General features: G+C 44.7%; 1 protein-coding gene across 1 annotated transcript in view; it reads left to right on the top strand.

The window, feature by feature from the left end:
* XYLT1 (xylosyltransferase 1) overlaps positions 1 to 19,619 on the top strand; it is a 163,793-nt gene that overhangs the window by 87,022 nt on the left and 57,152 nt on the right. The window contains exon 3 of the mRNA XM_033166681.1: positions 9,631 to 10,162. Coding sequence (XP_033022572.1) covers positions 9,631 to 10,162 — 532 coding nt within the window. The remainder of the gene's footprint in view (positions 1 to 9,630; positions 10,163 to 19,619) is intronic.

Genomic DNA, 19,619 nt, shown 5'->3' on the forward strand with positions numbered 1-19,619 from the left:
CCCAGCCAACACCACTGCTCAAAAATGGAGGGCAGGGTGCCAAGGCAAATGGAATCTGCTTGCTCATGTGGAGAGGACGGGTGCAGGAGGAAACAACATGGGTCAGTGACCTTGTGGTGTGGGACCTCAGTAAGTGCCCGAGGGTGCTGTCCCCTGAGCACAAGTCCCTTGGGATATCCATGGTGGTGAGAAGCAATCCCTGCCAAAATCAAGCAGCCCCAAGCATGGTTCTTGCATTGCAGGGGGTTGCATAACCCTTGGCTTCCCTTCCAACACTACAATTCTATGCTCCACTTAAGCTGCAGTGCAGACCTCTCCACCCACCATGGCCAATGGAGCCACCATCACCACAACAGCTGCAGCCCTGTCGCAAGCGATGGCTGGGGCAGAAGGAGAGGGCAGACAGTTCCTGTGCCAGCCTGGAGTTGTCACAGCAGTGATTGTGTCGCCAGCTCCGGATCCAAGAGATCCAGAGCCAGCTTAGCCTCACCCCTTGAAAGCCCCATTTTGGGGCTTTTTGCTGGCCACCACCAGCCCATGTGAAGTCCACAGAGGTCAGCAGAGGGGAACCAACACCTCCAGTCCAGCACAAAGCAGGTCTGGAATGCTCTGCTACCCAGTGGGCTGCACCCAACCAAGTTCTGCTCAAAGTAGATCCACTGAAATGAATGTATCCAAGTCAGTTGTGTCCATCAGTTTCAATGGGTGAACAGGACGGACCTTGGATGCCGCCCAATATCTTGAAATTGGGACGCAGGAACATTTAAAACAGTGCAGTGCAGTAGCAAGTAGCACTGATGGTCTCATCTACGCTTGGTTGGAAGGCAGTAAAAGCAAACATGCATCCCTTGACGACCTTCAGTTTAATAAACCTCTTTGCTGGCGCCTCCAAATCAGAATGCCCGTTCAGCAGCAAATTTAGCTTTCACATTAAGCTCTCCTTGAGACCTGTCACACAATTATTTTTAGGCCTGCTGCTTCTAAAACCAGAGCCGACGCGCCTGGCTCCGGACAGGCCTCTTAATGAAAAGAGACACGAGGAGAAACCTCAAAAGAATTCAGCAATATAGATCTCTCTGGCAATCCCAACTCAGGGAACAGCCCAGGGCTGAGTTTAGATAAAGGCTAAATTGCTGCCTGACAGTTGCGATTGGAAGAGAAAGGCCCGTGGAAAGCAGTTGCACGAGAAGGTGCCGAGTCGGGAAATGTGTCTGGAGAAACTACCGGATACAAATGCAGCTGCTCACATTAGCTTGTTAAGGGCGGAAATGGTTTCGTTTGCAAAAGACGTTGAGGGGGATGTTTGCATTAGAGAGGCATGGGGGGGGTCCTGTCTCTCGCCTTCTGTAATCGCCCGCTTAGTTACTCTTTTTATTTTATTGATTGCATTTATATCCCACCTTTTTATCCAATGAGCATACATGGTTCTCCCTCTCCTCATATAATCCCCACAACAACCCTGTGAGGTAGGCTGAGAGTGAAGTGGAAGTGACTGGCCCTCAAGGTCACTTGGTGAGCTTCATGGTCGAGTGGGGATTTGAACCCTGGTCTCCCCATTTCCTCGCTAATTACTGGAGGACCATGTTTTGTTTTGGGGTGGGGGGTGTCAGAGATCGTGAGTTCCCATAAGGGCCTTCCTCATATTAAGAACAAAAGAATCTCAGGTCCTGTTTTTAAATGAACCTTGGGAACTTGTGGTCCTCCAGTGATGGACACTAACTTGGTTGGCTTTGAAAGAGGATGAGAAGTTCATGGGGGATGCGGTTATCAGTGGCTACCAGCCACAATGACTATGGTGTGCCTCCCTGGCTGGAAACAGCAATGCTTCTGAATACCAGAGGGGAGAAGAAGAGTTTGGATTTGATATCCCGCTTTTCACTACCCGAAGGAGTCTCAAAGCGGCTAACATTCTCCTTTCCCTTCCTCCCCCACAACAAACACAACAAAGAAGTGTGACTAGCCCAAGGTCACCCAGCAGCTGCATGTGGAGGAGCAGAGACACGAACCCGGTTCACCAGATTACGAGTCTACCGCTCTTAACCACTGCACCACACTGGAGAGTGCTCTTGTGCTCAGATCCTTCTTCAGGGTTCCCCCCCCCCCCAGACATTTGGCTGGTCACTGTGAGAACAGGATGCAGGCTCTTCTTGTGTTCTGATGGAGTACGAGAGGAGCAGGTCCTTGTCTTTATCAATCTCTGCGGCTTAAGTAGATCCATCCATAATTTTGCATGGGATGAAACTGTGCAGTTTCTTCACCATGCATTCCCACTTAGACCAGGCGTTGTAGCTCAACCCACCTGGACAGCTTTGTTAGAAGCGTCATTTGTGGGATGAGTGGCATGATAGGTATGGACCACTGTTCATGGCAGTAATGGGGGAACCTGTTGTCTTCCAAAACTTGCTAGACTACAAAATAAAAAAATAAAAAAATTCCTTCCAGTAGCACCTTAGAGACCAACTAAGTTTGTTCTTGGTATGAGCTTTCGTGTGCATGCACACTGAAACAGAAGTCACCAGACCCTTATATATAGTGAGAGGTATTACTCAGAAGGGTGGTGGGAATGGGTGATTGGCTGATAGGTGTGGAAAACCTGTTGACGACTGTTAACGACTGCAATTGGTCTTGCTAGACTACGACTCTCATCAGCCCTGACCATTGGCTATGCTGAGGGGGTGGACTGGTGGGAATTGGAGTCCATCCGCATTTGGAGAGCCACAGGTTCCCCAGCCCTGCTGTTGGATTAGAGTCAAAGCATCTTAGGATACCAGTTGATGGGAGGCAAGCATTCATATGGTTGGCCACTGTGCAAAACTGTGCTGGGCTCAAGGGACCATTGATGTGCTCAGGCATGGGTGAAGCCAAGAGGGGAGAGAATTTGCACCTGTCTTTGCCAACCTGGCTGGGTCTCATGGAAGTGGCAATCCAAAATACATGGGGGGCACCAGTTGGGGAAGGCTGGACTAGAGGAAGACTGAATTTTTAAGAGTTGCAAAGAGTGAGGCAGTTTAATGGATGCCCCTAGCGCACTGAATCAATTTTTGACTTTGGAATGAAATGTACTGAAAGGAGCTCTATCGATCTGTGTTGAATTAGATGTAATGAACTGGCTGGGTTTAATGAACTAGATTTACTGAATTTATTGAAATTAACATTGGTTGTACACCAGGATGTTAAAAAGTGTTGGAAGTCTTGCAGTTGCTATTAGAAAACTGAATTAAAGTTGAGCTCGGAATGAAATGAATTAAAAGGAGCCATATGGATTTATATTGAATCGGAATTGGACAATAAATAAAATGTAGTGAGTTTATTGGAACTAAAAATTGAACTGATTAGCTGCAGTGAATCAGACTAAGCTTGCATTCCTGTGCACACATTCCTGGGAGTAAGTCCCTTTGAACACAGTAAGATTTACTTTTGAGTAAGCATGCATGGGATTGCACTGAAATGCTGCAATCCTATTCCCAGTTTCCTGGGAATTCCCAGCATCCATGCAACTCAAACTTACTTTCTAAGCAGACATGCATTGGATTGTACTGTTAATTAATGTATTGGAACTAGGGAAATGACCCTATAGGATAGGATTAATGGACTGAATATATTCATTTGGGAAGTAATTGTACATATATAACTAGTAATACATTTAGAGGCTATAAGCTGCCTTTGCTTATTTTGGAACACTGAGGAAAATAATGGCCTATTATAGTTGATGGATAAGCTGACAAGAGAAAAAGAGAGATGAGTATCTCATAAAAATAAAAGCTTTAAAACATAAATCTTAACTGCTTCTTAGAAATTATAAACTGCAAGAGGGAAATAAAAAAATATGTATATAACACTCCGATGTGTTAGAAAATATTACTTATTTATCAAGATTTACATACTGCTTGGTTGTAATAAAACCTCAAAAAGAAAGAAAGCAATAAAATTATCAGTTACAAAAAAGCAGGTAAAAACATCTGCTTAAAATGTTGAAAAATGCACAGTGGTCTGAATTCCCAGCTGGCAGGAACAAGGGCACTGTGGACAAGGCTAGCAAGTGTCTCTCTGCCCCTCTTGCCTTGCATTGTCAGTCCACACCTGAGCAGGACTGGTGAGATGCAGAGCATTCTACTGTCCATCAGTTTTTTTCAACGTTTGAGGGTCAGCTGACGTGTCTGCAGGTGGGGAGAGTTGCCGTTGTGGTTGGATTCTGCTTGTGGGCTTCCCATGGGCATCTGGTTGGCCGAGGGGAGGAAAGAATGCTGGACTAGAAAGCCCTTTTGCCTGATCCAGCAGGACCCAGTTTCTGCAAATCGGTGCTATTGTCTATAGGTCTTTCTTCTGGGCTTTCCATGGGCATCTGGTTGACCACCTTGAGAACAGGATGCTAGGTGACGTGGACCACTGGTTTGATCCTGCAGTTCTTTGGTCTTACATTTCCCCCCTTATAATTAATACAGTTTTCCTCTGCAGAAGGAACAACACAAGAGTCTGATTGCAATCCTCAGTTAATGTCTGGAGCCTCTGAATTTTCAGAAACCAACAATTGTTAAAGTGCAATTTAATTTTTTTTTTAAAGGAGGAAAGCATATGGAAAGAGCAAACTGCATTAACATCTGTTCTTTCTCCCATCTGCTGTCTTTGGCTTTGCTCTTGCCCAGATCTGTCCAACTGGCTAGATTTCCAAGGAGGCTCATTGCTTATGAGCTATTTCTTCCAATAAAGTTCATTATTTTTTCTTCATCATGACTGAAATAGAGAAAACGTCTCTCTCAAATGCGGAACAGCTTTTTGAGAGAGGTTTGTTGTTGTTGTTTTCCCCTTAATGAAAAGAGCTAGATTGTTGAGAGAACAGGTGGAATATAAAATGGATCTGGCTGGGTTGTTGGGTGATTGTTGTTGTTTTTTTAATGTCATGCTATCCAAAACAATTGTGAGATCACCTGGATCTGTTATCTTTTGTTTATCTCAGAGTGTGTCTCCCATTTCAAGCCTTGCGCCACCTCTCTAAAATTCAAGGTAGCTGTCACATAACAAAGAATAATATTTAAAACCAATTGGCTATTACAGGTTTTTTTTTTTTTAAAGGGAGCCAGGAAGGTCATGCTAGGCAACAAGCCTGTAAGTTTATATGCATTTTTCACTGATGGTTATAAGTATCATGGGGAAATCTTTCCTGGTAATCTGTTCCTTTATATCAGGGCCACAGCACAAAAGGCCCTGCTCCCGATCTGACCAGTTCAACGCTGAAAGGGACGGCCTAGGAGAGGTGTAGGCAGGGCAGAGGTGGAAACCAATGTATGCTTAATCTGCAGGGGTTTGATGTACCGTATTTTTCCATGTATAACGCACCCCTGTGTATAAGAGGCCCCCTATTTTGGGGGACTCAAAATTTAAGAAAATGGGTAAAGATTGCCCAGAGTTCTTGAGCTTTTTGCGGGGAGGATTGCCCTTGATGAGCTTTTTTAGGAGCAATTGCCGAATATCTCGCACGCACAGTGCAAAACCCACCAATCGTCTGTCCCCTCACCGACAGAAGCCACCAATTGGCACAGCAACAGCTGATCAACAACAGCCCTTGCCACAGCCACCAGTAACATAACCAATAGATGTGGCAATCACAGGCTTGCGGCAGGAAATAAAAAATACGCCCCCTATGCACTATCCATGTATAACAAGACCCCCACTTTTTGGCATAATTTCCTCTAAACTAAAAGGTCCCAAACACTGCAACCTTTCCCTATAAGGCAGTCACTCCATCCCCTTCAGTGCCGGATTTACGTATTGTATTGTATAAGCTAAACAAGCTATAGCTTAGGGCCCCACTCTCTTGGCCCCCCCCCCCAAAAAAAAACTAAAGGAAAAGAAACTGGATGTACATTTCCAAAATATAAGATAAAAAATAAAATAAAATAAAACCTACATACAGCAACAGTGTTTTGTGTTGTGTAGGCTCCTATGATGTAAGTAATGGGCCCTGCCTGCTAGCCTGCTCCCTAAAATATCACTGGTTTGCTCATTTCTATATATAGGGTGCCTACATTCTGCATGGACTGGTTGCATGGCAACATGTGCAAATGGGTTTAGATGCCTGTTAGGTCCATAAATTACCATATAGCATATATTCAACACAAAATAACAGCGGCAATTTGTTGTTGACAAAGGACAGCTGGACATATAAAGGGCCCCATTACCTTCAGTAGCTTAGGGCTTCATCAAAACCAAATCTGGCCCTGATCCCCTTGATCATTCTGGTTGTGCTTATCTGAACCTTTTCCAACGCTACCATATGCTTTTTTGAGGTGAGGCAACCAGAACACAGTATTCCCAAAGCAGCTGCACCACAGACCCAGTGACACGTGTTGCCTGGAAGAGAAGAAAGTGTCTGAGGAGGGGGGTGGCCTGGGGGGGGGGAAGTCCTGAGCACTGTATTTGGCCCCCCAAGCATGAGGCTTCCCACCCCACCTGCAAAGCCTAATGCACGTTGACCCTAACAATAACAATAAGAAAAAGTCTCAGCCTGTTTACATTGTCAAATTTTATCCCTCCTCTTCTTGAAGGAGCTTGGGGCAGTTATAGAGAGCAAAGAGTAATGGGGGTTTTTTGGGGAGGGGGGCAATGTTGAGCTGAGAAATGGAACTGGGCCAAATGCCAGCTCTTGACCTTCATGGCTCAGCTTAGCCATGTTAACACATCGGCCACCTGCTCGCAGCGTTTCCGCCCTACAAACGGCATGGGAAACAGGCCTTCAGCATAAGGCAAACAGCTGTTTGGAGGAGCAGAGGCTTTTAAACATCCCCAGGTTTTTTTTGTTTTTTGTTTTTAATGTTTTTTTTTAAGTTCACCTTGTTTCCCGTTTTTTCACTCGTGCTTTTTAAATCGAGCGGTTTCACTCAGCTCAGTGAAGTGTGTTAGGAACATCTGCTTTTGGAGTAACCGGGAACAGTTTAGAGAAAGCAACTGATAGCAAGCGATGAGCAGATGCTGATTCTTGAGAGCTGGGAGCCGAGAGGGAAATTAATAGAGACTTTCAACGGGGCTTTAACCATGGAGTGTTCTCAGTCCACTTTTTATTGGCCTGGGAAACAGGCAGGTTGGAGCTCAACAGGGCACAGCCATGGTACGTGTGTTCTAGTCTCCTAAGTTCTATTAGTTTTTATCTTCATTGTTAATGGTGATGGTTTTTAATTGGTTTGTGGGTTTCGGCCACGTTTGATCTATGGTTTTGTTTGTGCTGCTTGGAAAGCATGCGCACGTCTCTAAATTTTCTAAATCAATAAATGAAATATGGTAGGCAGGGAATGAATGGTCCCAGTGGGAACAAAGGCACCAATAAGAGCGTTGTGATTTTTTTTCAAAGGCTGGTCACAAGAGTGGAAGGGATGATTTTCGTTGAGATCACAACTTGGGGAGCATCCTGCGGTTCCAATAAAAATCGCCACCTTGCACCAACCGTTACATTTTCTGAAAACCTGATGTTCTTTTTTGGAGGATAAGGCTATCAATGTCCACTAGCCGCAATGGCTTTGTTTGACCTCCACTGTCAGAGGAAGTAAGCTTCTGAATGCCAGTTGTCGGAAACTAGTGGAGGGGAGAGTGCTCTTGCACTCAGATTCTGCTTGCGGACTTACTAAGAGACATCTGGTTGGCTGCTGTGAGAACAGGATAATAGAATCATAGAGTTGGAACGGACTCTGAGGATCATCTAGTCCAATCCTCTGCAACAAAAGAATATGCAGCTGTCCCATATGGGGATTGAACCTGCAACCTTGGCATTATCAGTGCCACGCTCTAACCAACTGAGCTATCAGAGACTTAGGACGCTGGACTAGATGGGCCTGTGGCCTAATCCAGTAGAACTCTTCCTACTTTCTTGGAAGCTATTTTTATCCACTTGTCTAGAAATGTTCCCACTAAACCAAGGCTAGCCAATGTGGCTGCTCTCCAGATACAACTGGACTCCCAACTCCCATCTTCCCCCATGGTCAAGGACGATGGGTGTGGAAGTCCAGCAACAAATAGAGGATGCCTTATTGGCTACCCCTGCACTAAATCATTCAAGTTTTTCTCTTCTGTTTTCATATATGCAAGGTGGTGTTGTTGTTTTTTTAGAAACGTATGTATAATTTCTATATATGTTATCTGTACCCAACCCATGTCATAACCGAAAAGAAATCAGGCTGAGGACATTGGCAAGGCATCATAAAACACTACTGTGTTTCTGCCATTCCTTTCCAAAACATATGAACAACTGCGCATGCACAGCAAATAATATTAATATTAATTGTATCATTACCAAATAGATTCTGTGGTTCTCGTTGACGGGGGGCTGGGGGGGGATCCCAGCCCCCACAAAACGCAAGAACATCCCAATAATCTCATTAAAATGAAAGAAGCCGCCATGTTCAATTAGCATAAGTAACCTCAATTTGTAGCAATTGCTTGAGGATAAAGAAAACAGGACAACAAATCATGCAAATGAATAATACTTAGTCTGTCACAGCAGTGGGAGCGACAGTTCAGTAGAGAAGTTCTGGGTATAATGTTAATAAGCTTTACATTTTTTACATTTGTCTTGCTCTGCTTGAATTATGTTTTCTTTTCAAAGCGATAATGACCCAAAACTACCAAGAGCAAAGAGTTTGAATGTAGGGCGGCAAACATGCAGAATGCTTCCTCCAAATTCGGCTGTGCTGAATGGCTCTGTGCCCCAGAGCAGAATTCGTTTTACTTATTATTTATATCAATCGTTGTAGGATGCATTTTGACCCAAAGGGAGCCAAAGCAGCTCTCAATGTAAAATCCCCCCTCGCCCACACACACAAAAACACATCCTAGTCATAAAGCATCATAACAAAAACACATTTTAAAATAATGTAGTGAACAGCACAGTGGAACGGAACCATAAAATGGATGGGATCGAAGCCATCTCTCCAAGTGGAAGACCGAACAGCAGTGGGGGCTAGTGCCCATTGGGCAGAAGGCAGGGAGACCAACAGTAGGGGGAGCCAGAGCTAATGGGAGGCAGAACCACCACCTGACTGGTAGGTAGGTAGGAAGGAAGGAAGGAAGGAAGGCAGAAGTTGGTAGGGACCAGCCTCTCAATGCTAGTAAGGCAAGAGTGGGGAACCCATAAGCTTGTCAGAGCTAACTAATTCTAGTTTGGTCCTCATCCTCTTCCCTGCTGTGTTCTACACAGTTCTAACTTCCATGCAGCTTTATATTTCAACAGGAACTTTAAAGAGTTTATACAGCTCAAGAAAATCCATTTTTAAAAGAGATTAAATAAATAAATAAATAAATAAATAAATAAATAAATAAAACAGAATGGAAGAGACAGAAGAGAAATGATGCCAGTTCCATATTCCAGGGGTGGCTAGCATGGTGCCCTCCAGATGTTCCTCAATAACCCCCCTCACATTGCTACATTTCCCAGCACCCTTCACAAACAGTGATTCATGTTCCCATGATTCTTTGAAAGGAGCTATTGCGCTTTAAATGTGCATTGAATGTGCTTTCAAGGTCTGGTGCAGATGTGAAGATGGGCCAACGGTCTGATTCAGTGTCAGGCGCCTTGCAGATCCACACAGGTCAGTGACCACCCCGAATTATCAGCGCAATAATCGTTTCCCCCCTTTGCTTCTGCAGGACGGCTACTTTTCCCACCGGCCGAAGGAGAAAATGCGGACGGACAGCAACAACGAGAACTCCGTCCCCAAGGACTTGGAAAATATAGACAATAGCAACTTTGCTCCCAGGACACAGAAGCAGAAGCACCAGGTGGAGCTGGTGAAAAAGCCCCTGAGCAAGCAGAAGGAGCGTTTGCGGAGGAAGCTGGAGCAGGAGGAGAAGGTGAAGGAGAACTCGCTCCTGGGGAAAAGCTCCAACGAGGTGCTGCAGTACGGCCACCCGGTCCCAAAGACCAGCATCAACGGCAGCCAGTTGAAAGACATCCACAGGTCCCAGGCCAGGCAGCACCATCTGAAGAAGAATGGGAACAGCTCTCCTGAGCTCGCCTACGAGCAGCCCCCCAAATGCGAAATCTCGGGCAAGGAGGCCATCTCCGCGCTCTCCCGAGCCAAATCCAAGCAGTGCCGGCAGGAGATTGCGGAGATGTACTGTCAGCACAAGCAGGGGAAGCTGATGCCGGAGCAAGTGACTCGTTTCTGCCCTCTGGAAGGTAAGTCAGCCCATGGGGAAAGGAGAGGTGCGGCTGCCACTCCCGATTTTCAAATAACATAAAATTGCAAAAATACAGGGAGCCCTAAAAATGTGCTCTCGAGTGTCAAGTGTGGGGAGGGAGTTTCACAACTTAGGGGCCGCCACAGAGAATGTCCTCTCCCGAGCCGCCGCCACCTGAGCTTCAAGAGGGCATCCTCCACAGATCTTAGCACCCGAGAGGGTCTGTAGGGGTGGTATTTCAGGTATTTGGGGGCCCCCACCATTTAGGGCTTTGAATGCAAATGATAGTGCATGCTAACACACTGCTCACTCTACTGCTGGGCTTCATCAGCTCTACTTGCCTGCTTTGAGATGGACACTGTCAATCTTGCTTGCTAGTAATCTGGGGGCAGAATTGCTGGGTTCAGTCACATTTCAACCAAGCCTCTCTACTCACGGAAATCAAACACATAGGCAGATGGTTAGACTAGAAAAATGTTGAGGAGAGCTCTGTTAGATCAGCCCATCGGGCCTAGCATCCTTTTCCGACACTGGCTAACAAGCAGTTGTTCCCCAGCCACTGGTCTTCAGAAGCACAGGGCCTCTGTGGTTAGCAAATAGCAACGGCCGGCCTTATCCTCAGGACAGACAAAAGAAGGTACTTCTTCACACAGTGCATAGTTAAATTATGGGACTTGTTGTCACCAGAGGCCGCCATGTTGGGTGGCTTTAAATTGGGTGGACAAATTGGTGGAGGTGAAGATTACTGGCGGCTACTAGCCCTGATGGCTGTGTTCTGCCTCCAACTTCAGAGGCAGTAATGCTTCTGAATACCAGTTGTTGAAAACACAGGAGGTGAGAATGCTGTTGCACTGGGGGTCCTGCTTCTGGACTTCCCACAGGCATCTGGTTGGCCACCTTGAGAACAGGATGCTGGACTAGAAGGGCCACTGGCCTGATCCAGTGTCTTCTTGCACTCTTCTTACATTCTAATACCTCCATAAATATCTCTCGTTTGCCATTGGTTGGTGGCCGTTACCTCATCGTGAGGAAGGAAATGCCATATGTCAAACTACACACTGTGTGAAATGGCATTTCCTCCTTCTGTTCCTTCTCCTCAGACATAGAGTTTTGGAGCGAGTTTTGATCAGTGCGTATGCCCACCTGCATTCTGTTGTCCCTGAAGAGACTGTCAATCAAATCCCAAACAATGTCTATTAAAAAAAAAACACCAGCAGTTCCATAATTTTCGGCACGACATCTGTATTCTGAGCTATGAAACGTTTACACTACAGTATTAAATTCCTTGTTGAAGCAGCTGATTGATTAAAGAACAGCGTCTTCTGGAACTTGGAAGTTCACATATAAATTACTTTCTGGTGTAAAACCAATGACGCTCTCTCAAGTTTTGCATACCTGAAATTGCTGGTTGTTGTTTTTTTAAGCCTATTTTCTTTTAATTACCCAGAAGGGGAAAAATAGATTGCTCTGTATTTTTTCAATTAAATGGAATGAAATGCAAATGGAGAACATATTCCGTTACTCAATATACACTTTCAACATAGCTGGAAGTTCAGGCTTTAAGCAACCATTAGTTCAGCATTTTGAACACCCATCCTAAAGCAGTTATTGCTGGGATCTTGAAAATGCACAATTACGATTCTTAATAACCTCTAAAGGGATGTGAATGTCATTTAAAGGTCCCTGTGCAGCAGGCCTGCTTGTTGGTTAATAACATGTTTCTGTTGCCCAGAAAAGAAAAGAAAATGGGTAGCCCTTTTTGAGCTTTCTTCACTTCCATGTTGAACAACATGGAAATAAGGGACAAGGTAAGGCAGAGCAAGTGCTGTGTTTAGCTGCCCAACCCCTGGCATTTGCAAACTCTCCCCTTGACACCCACTGGGACATCAATCTGGGTTTCAAATTCTGGAGACACTTGCAGTTGTTTACGCTGCACTCACAGATACCGGTACCAGGAAAGAGATATGTAAAATTAGGGGTGAGACTACTTGATTTAGGCCACATTAACACCATACATTTAAATCACTATGATGATGATGATGATGATACTATTACTACTACTACTACTTCTTATTATTAGCTTCCAGCAAAGATAATAATAATAATAATAATAATAATAATAATAATAATAATAATAATAATACCAAACATTAAAAGCTTCCAGAAACTGGGATAACATTAAAAGCTTTCCCAAACTATGATACCATTTTAAACAGTCATAGTATCCCACCCAAGACTTCTGGGAGTTGTAGTTTGTTAAAAGTGCTGAGTTGTTAGGAAACCCTCTGTTCTGCTCTAAGAACTACAATTCCCAGAGTACCCTGTGGAGAGGACTTGATTGTTAAGCCAGTCTGAGAATCGTAACTCTGTGAGGGGAATCGGGGCCTCCTAAGGACTCTCAGCACCCTTGGTGCCCCAGTAAACAACAGCCTTGTTGTAAAGAGTGAGGGAGACAGAATTGTCACTATTATTGGAATACTGTTGCTTTTTACCTGATTGCCACAAATGAGTCTTGGGTTTGGATGAAAGGGAGTTAATGGTCCAGAATGTCTGTCTGATGTCCCTTAGTGGTCAGTGACCAATTTGTGCCAGCCACATCCCTTGTTTGGAAAAATTGCAGGTAATTGAGCCAAGATGAGTGATGGCTATCTCTTTAAGGGCACTAATTGTTAGAGGATCCCTGTCCCCGTCCCCCATCTTCCCTGGAATGTGGAAAGTCATTTAGGGAAAGTAGAACCTTCTTCCCCGTCACCCACTCCTAGCTAAAGGGTTGGGGTTGATGTGTGAAGTCTGTGTATGAGAGAAGCTGCATTTAAAATTTGGGAGACAGACATAGGGAGAGAGAAATGAGCTGTGTCCCTGGAAGGCTGAAATATATATTGGGGCAGCTCTCTCTGGGGATCTGGTGTGGGGCAATGGGTCTGCTGATTTGATAAGAGTGCTTAAGCGATTAGCCTCTGTCGTTGCTGGAGGTGCAAAATCTATTGCCCTCCAATTTGCTAGACTCCAGCTCCCATCAACCCCATTCAGCATAGCCAATGTTATGGGGAATCCCCAACATAGAAGCATATTACAGTGCCAACCAAATACGCCATATACCGGTAATCCCATATATACTAGAAGATGAGACAAAACAATGGATACACCTAGAGAGGAACACAATTGAAAATATATGCACCACAGCATACCCACTCCTCCCAAACAAAGAAAAATTTCCACAACACTTAACAGGTACACACAAACCATTTTCAAAGCATGGAAAGCAGAAACAGGCAAACTATCCCCAATCCCATCCCCACTAATTCCCCTGGCCTACCACCCATTATTCCACCATGTAGCACAAAACCTCCAAATAAGAACCTGGCAAACCAAAGGCCTGTATCGCCTAATAGACTCTTATAACAATAACAAACCTTTGTCAACACAAGAAATACAGGACAAACTAGAAGACACCCAAATGCCCTGGTTAGCACAACACCAATTACATGCCCTCTTAAACAATCCAGCAGTAAAATCAGCAGCAACTAGACCCCTGACAACCCTCGAAAACCTCATCCTAATGGCAAAGGGATGGTATCCGCATTATACAAAATACTACTCAAAAATCCCACGAACTCCCTAGACGCAATCAAAAAAACAATGGGAGGGCGACATAGGATATGAAATCAACCCCACACAGTGGACCAAAATGTGGTCTAAACCCCCCCTTTAAATCCATATCATTGAAAAGAAAAGAACTCACCCTGAAACTAACCTACAGGTGGTACCTAACACCAATAAAATTAGCACTAATATGCCCAGGAACCTCACCAAAATGCTGGAGAGGGTGCACCTCCACACGCACATACCTCCACCTGTGGTGGGAGTGCCCTAAAATCCAACTATTCTGGACAACAACCATACAAGAAATATGTAAAATAACCAAGCAAGTGCTAGAAATCACCCCAGAATTGGTCTTACTACACATCTTCCAAGACAACCTTGCCCACTTACACCACAAAGAACTCATAACCCACCTACTCTCAGCAGCCAGAAACATCATAACCAGACACTGAAGAGACCTGTCAGGAGTAAACATGGACCAATGGTACCAAGTAGTATGGGGAACAGCCCTACTAGAAAAACTAACCAGTAAGCTGAAACTGACACGGGAACAAAAAGAAGAAGACGCCTTCACCCTGGTATGGCTCCCCTTCATCACACACACAGCCCAACAGGACAATGACAAAAACCTACTGACAGCATACAAATCAATATGGCTAACCTGATCAAAAACACTCACCCACTCCATTCACACAGGATACCAAAGACCACCACAGCCAACCACAAATGAACAATCACACCCTACACCAACCCCGACCTCTCTCACCACCAAAGAAACACAAGTGAACAACAGAGAACCTGCACAAACAATGCTGGCACCAAACCCTACATATATCAAGAAAAATAGAAACATCGTCACCCCACCCTACCCATCTCCCCATCCCGCCCACCTCTTTCCCCCCTTTTCTTCCTAATGTCTCAACAAACGAAATTGATTTGTAAAAATGTTACATGGAAAAAATACAAGAGAGACATTGCACTACCTTTGTAAATCAAGAAAATCTTTTTTAAAAAAACACTTTAAAAAAAAGCATAGTCAATGTTAAAGGATGATAGCAGCTGCAGTCCCATAACATCTGGAGAGATGCAGTTCCCTACCCCTGGCCTATGCCCGGCTTGCATATTTGAAAGTAATTGCTCTAAGTCTGCAATGAGCTCCTTGGTAGTGCTGGTGGACTCTCCTTGGTTGGAAGTTTCTAAACCAAGGTTGGGTGGCCATCTGCCAGGGATTCATTAGCTGTGATTCCTGCATCACAGGGGGTTGGACTATATAACTCTTGGAGTTCTTTCCAACTCTACAATTCATTGATTCTGTTATTCTATGACCTCTCCTCTCCAAGGAAGCCAAGCCCTGGCAAAGCATTGCCCCGGAACATTTTACTACTTTGGAGTCCCCAACACATTTTGAAATCTGTTGCGAGGACCACAAAATACCCATTTCACAGGAGGAAAATCAGCACTGCTTAAAAGCGCCCCCCCCAAAAAAGAACCCAGACAAAAATCTGCACAGACTTTATCAAAAAAAAAAAGGAGGCAGTACCCTTAAAAAGAGGCATCTGCCCAACCCTAAAGCCATTTTTTAAAAAATAGAGGCCTCATGAGAGGCACCAACCTGAATGTTTGCAGGTGTCATAGCACCCATGGGTGCCACACTGGGGGAGGGATCAGGGTGTAGGGTACAACAATTTCAGGCAGGATCCTGGCCACTTCCTTTTTATTTCCAGGATGCGCTGTGCTTGTGTCAGCATCACCTTCCCATTGGCACAGGAATCGACTCCTGCCAATTTCCATTTTGTCCCCATCTCTGGGGATAATTGATAGTCCGGAGAACCAGCCAGGGTGTAATATTTAATATTAATGCCTGCTCTCATGCTGGTTGTGAATTAGCTTTGCTAGACTCAATCATATGTCCTCAGCAGGCACATGTGTAATTAAAAAGGAGCGCACATCGGGTTCACAGTTGCACAGAGATCTGCCTGCTGTAAAAGGGCCGTATGTTCCTTTGGGTTTGCATACTGGAGGAATGTAATTATGGTATTGCTAAATACTTTTAGGGTTCTGGTAGATTCCCCCCCCAAAAAAAAAATATTATTTTTTAAAAGAACACTCTCCTTACCTGGAGCAATGCTATTTCCAAAATAGAAGGGTGGGTTGTTTTTTAGCGCAGGATTTCTTGTTGTGCTTTCCTAATGAATAAAAGCAATGGACGCACAAAGGGAAGCTGGATTTTTGCTGAAGTTCGGTTTTTGCACACACACAAAAATGGATGGGGTAGTAGTAATGTTCACACACACAAAAAAACTGACTTTCCACACTTTTCTTTCATCTCCCTCCATCCCACACGTAGAATCATAGAATTTTTGAGTGTAAAGGGACCTGAGAGCCATCTAGTCCAACCCCCTGCAATGTAGGCATCTCAACTCAATAATCCCCAACAGGTGGCCATCCAACCTCTGTTCACATTTGAAAGGAGAGGAAAAGAGGTGAACTTGGGAGAAAGCTATATTTGGCAGGGAAGAATCAGCGAGAACTGGGTTGTTTTAAAGGAAGGGAAAGGCGAGGATGGGAGAGGGGGCCCTGCTCCACTTCAGATCAACAAGCGCCAGCTTGAAAGGCAGGAAAGCTTGGTTTAAAAATATGTCTTGTTAATGAATGGTTAGGAGACACAGAGCAAATCACATTGAAGCATGGCATTTGAGATGTGGTTTCCTTTGGGCCTTAATTGGATTAGTGGGATCATATTAAAGATATAGCGACTATGCGATGTTTAGAGGATTATTCAGCCCCTTTCTCTTTTTCATTTTTTGTATCATCTAATCCTGTTGATTGGAGGCTGCTTTAGAGTTAACTGCAACCAGGCGAGCAGGACCCAAGTGTTGCTCTCCCATCTGCTTCCAAGTGCCTCTTGCCTTACCGCAGCGGAATTTCACAGAAATGGAAACAAGCATGGTGGCTTTTTCAGAAGATGCCCACACTGTAGCTAAGCCCCACTTTCGCTTAGTGCTATGCCAAGTACCTGTACTCCAGATTGCGCACGTCAACCCTGATGGTTTCTCAGTCATTTAAACTTTAGGAAACGCTTCTTAACTATCAGAGCATTTCCAGGAACGCAGTAAGCTCCTGGAGATATCAAGAATCCTCTGTCCCTGGAAGGATTTTTTTAAAGGCTTTCAGGGATGTGTTTAGATATAAGAGACACTTGCCAAGGTTAGGGAAGGAGTGGTCAAAGAAGGTGGTTAGAGTGGGGCCAAATTAGGCAGAACATACGAGAATATGAGATGCCCCTATGGATGGGTAGATCTCAGTTTTGGTTTCTCTCTCGTGTTTCCAGTCTTAATGTTCAGTTCCCCACATTTCCACATCAGTTTGGAACTCCCCCCCCCCCCCCCGCAGGTCCTCATGAAAATTGATCATCGTTTTAGTGCAAATTTCTCCTAAAATATGTAAAAATATATATATTATATGGCATTGTGCCTGACGCACTCAATTTTTGCAAAGCAATTTTCCTTAATGTAATTAATTAGCGAATAGATGCACTTTTACAGACATTGTACCCTGGCATATATGTTTTCGTACTCTTTACTTGGCGGGAGAGTGGCATTACAAAATTCAGAGCGAAGTGTGAATTTCAAGAGATGGCTGTGTTTTGCTTCTTGTATTGTTTTGGGAAATGCAGATTAGGTAGAATCACCTTTAAATACAATCTGAATTGAATTTCTCCCCCACCTCTAGTCCCTGGAGACCAGTGTAGACAAAACGGATGGACAAATAGTCTGATATGGTGTGAGGCAAGTTTCTGTCTTCTTTAAGAAGGAAAGGCTCCTCCAAAAAATTCCCCCCATTAGTGGGAATGTCTTGGGGAGAGGATTTTTCCATGGAGTTGGGGCAAACCTTTTGGTTCCTGCCCACCTTCTTAGCAACAAACTATTGTTACACCCCCACCTTAGCAACAGGCTCTTGTCCTGAGTCAGTACAGGGTTAACATAAACTTTTAGCTACAGGGATTTGATGTAAGGTGGTGAAGACAGAAAGGCTCTATTTTGTTATGTGTGTGCTATTGTAACTCAGCACACACACGCAACCCCCTATGAGTAATCTCCCAAAGCCTGCCAAACAGAACCAGTGTTAATTGCTTATGCTAGAATCTATTTGCTGTTGGAAATGTCACACCATAAATTATGTTTCATTTCTCCATCTGACAAGCAATGTACCCGAAATAAATTGGTCCCGTTTCCACTCTTCTCCCTCCGCTCTGATGTCAAATTTATTTGCGGTATCCTTCAATTGATATCCACGGCGTGTGTCGTGGGTTGCGTTGCTGCTGTTTTTTGGAACTGCAAAAAGAAACCTCTAATCAATGTTAAAATAGCTGAAATGTTGTCAACAACAACAACAACAACAGAGTGTGGTTGGCGCAAACAGTCCAAGCAGGATGGTGCAATTTAGTAGATTTTGGGGGGATTAAAATTGCACCAAGGCAGTCCTTTTCGGCAGAGGGAAGCAAAGCAAAGCCGATAGACGGTCTCGCTAGGGAGAGAAATGACTCTTGCTTATTCACAAGTGTCAGGGCCGGAGTCCGAAACAGGTCAGTGAGGAAAGACGCAGATCTCTGTTGTCAGCGAAGCTAAAACTTTATTCAAGGAAATGAACATACAATGCGGCATAGTGGTCTCAGAAACACTTCCCAGTAGGTCTTGCTCCTGTGGAGCAGTTGCCAGGACTGAAGGTCCCTGCCTTCCACCTTTTCTAAGGCTCCCATCTAAGAAAGCAAGAGTCCTGAGCCCTCTTCTAGTGAGCTCCCAATTCTTCCTTTGAAATCAAATCTCCTGTTGCCTGGTGATTGACTGGTGAGAAGTCCCATCCACCTAGCAAAGGTGACCTAAGGAGGGTGGGCCTATTCTGCATCCAGCCCAACGTCCAGATCCAGTTGCCCATCCCTAGACGATACTGGTAACTGGATGGACTAATGGGGGATAGGGCTATCAATGGTTACTGGCCACAATTGCTGTGTTCCACCTCTCCTGTTGGGGGCAGTATATCTTTGAATGCCAGTTATGTGGAATCACAAATGAGTGGCTCTTGCTTTGGGGATTCCAATTGGGGCCTCTGGTTGGCCACTGTGAGAACAGGATGCAGGGCTGGATGGGCCTTTGGCCTGATCCAGCAGGGTTCTTCTTATGCTGCTAATGCTCTGAAATCAGTAAACAACAGCTTCCTATCTTTGCTGTGTTTGCCTTTGGATCTGCTGCCCCCTGCAAGAAAGTGAAGATTCTGCTCCGTCTGTGTTTCATTGTCCTAAAGAGAAAGAGGGGAAGTTACGTTATCGATCAACCAGGCTTTTAATATGCCCGAAATAGAGCAAAATGAGAGATGGAATCAATAAAGATTATTTCCCTGAGCCTAATTTGAGCCTTTTGCCTTGATAAATCCTCCCCCCTCCCTTCTCTCCCTCCTTTTTTTTTTGGTCACATCCATGGCGTTTGTTATATTACATCAATATTGTTGCCTTTTCGGTTAATTTATTTCATCTGTGACGCTTTAGAGGCCGTGGTTAACTGCCCGCAGTTACCTGCGCTTTGAAGGATTAGAACCTAAAAATGGATTATGTGAGATCAAAGCAGAGGAGAAGAGATTTGAATCAGGCTGCCTGAGCATCCATTCCTGCGAGGGTTGGCATAGTTTTGTTCCTTCTATCTGGAAGGGTGAGGAAATCCGTGCAGAGTTTAGGAAAGACAACTCGATCTAACTGGGGCATGGGAAGCCTTATGCGGAGTGAGGCTTTGTCTACACTGACTGGCAGTGTCTCTGTAGGGATACAGAAAGCAGTCCCTCCCAGCCCTAACTGGGGATCG

Source organism: Lacerta agilis, chromosome 13 (genome assembly GCF_009819535.1).
Source record: "Lacerta agilis isolate rLacAgi1 chromosome 13, rLacAgi1.pri, whole genome shotgun sequence".
Lineage (NCBI taxonomy): Eukaryota > Metazoa > Chordata > Lepidosauria > Squamata > Lacertidae > Lacerta > Lacerta agilis.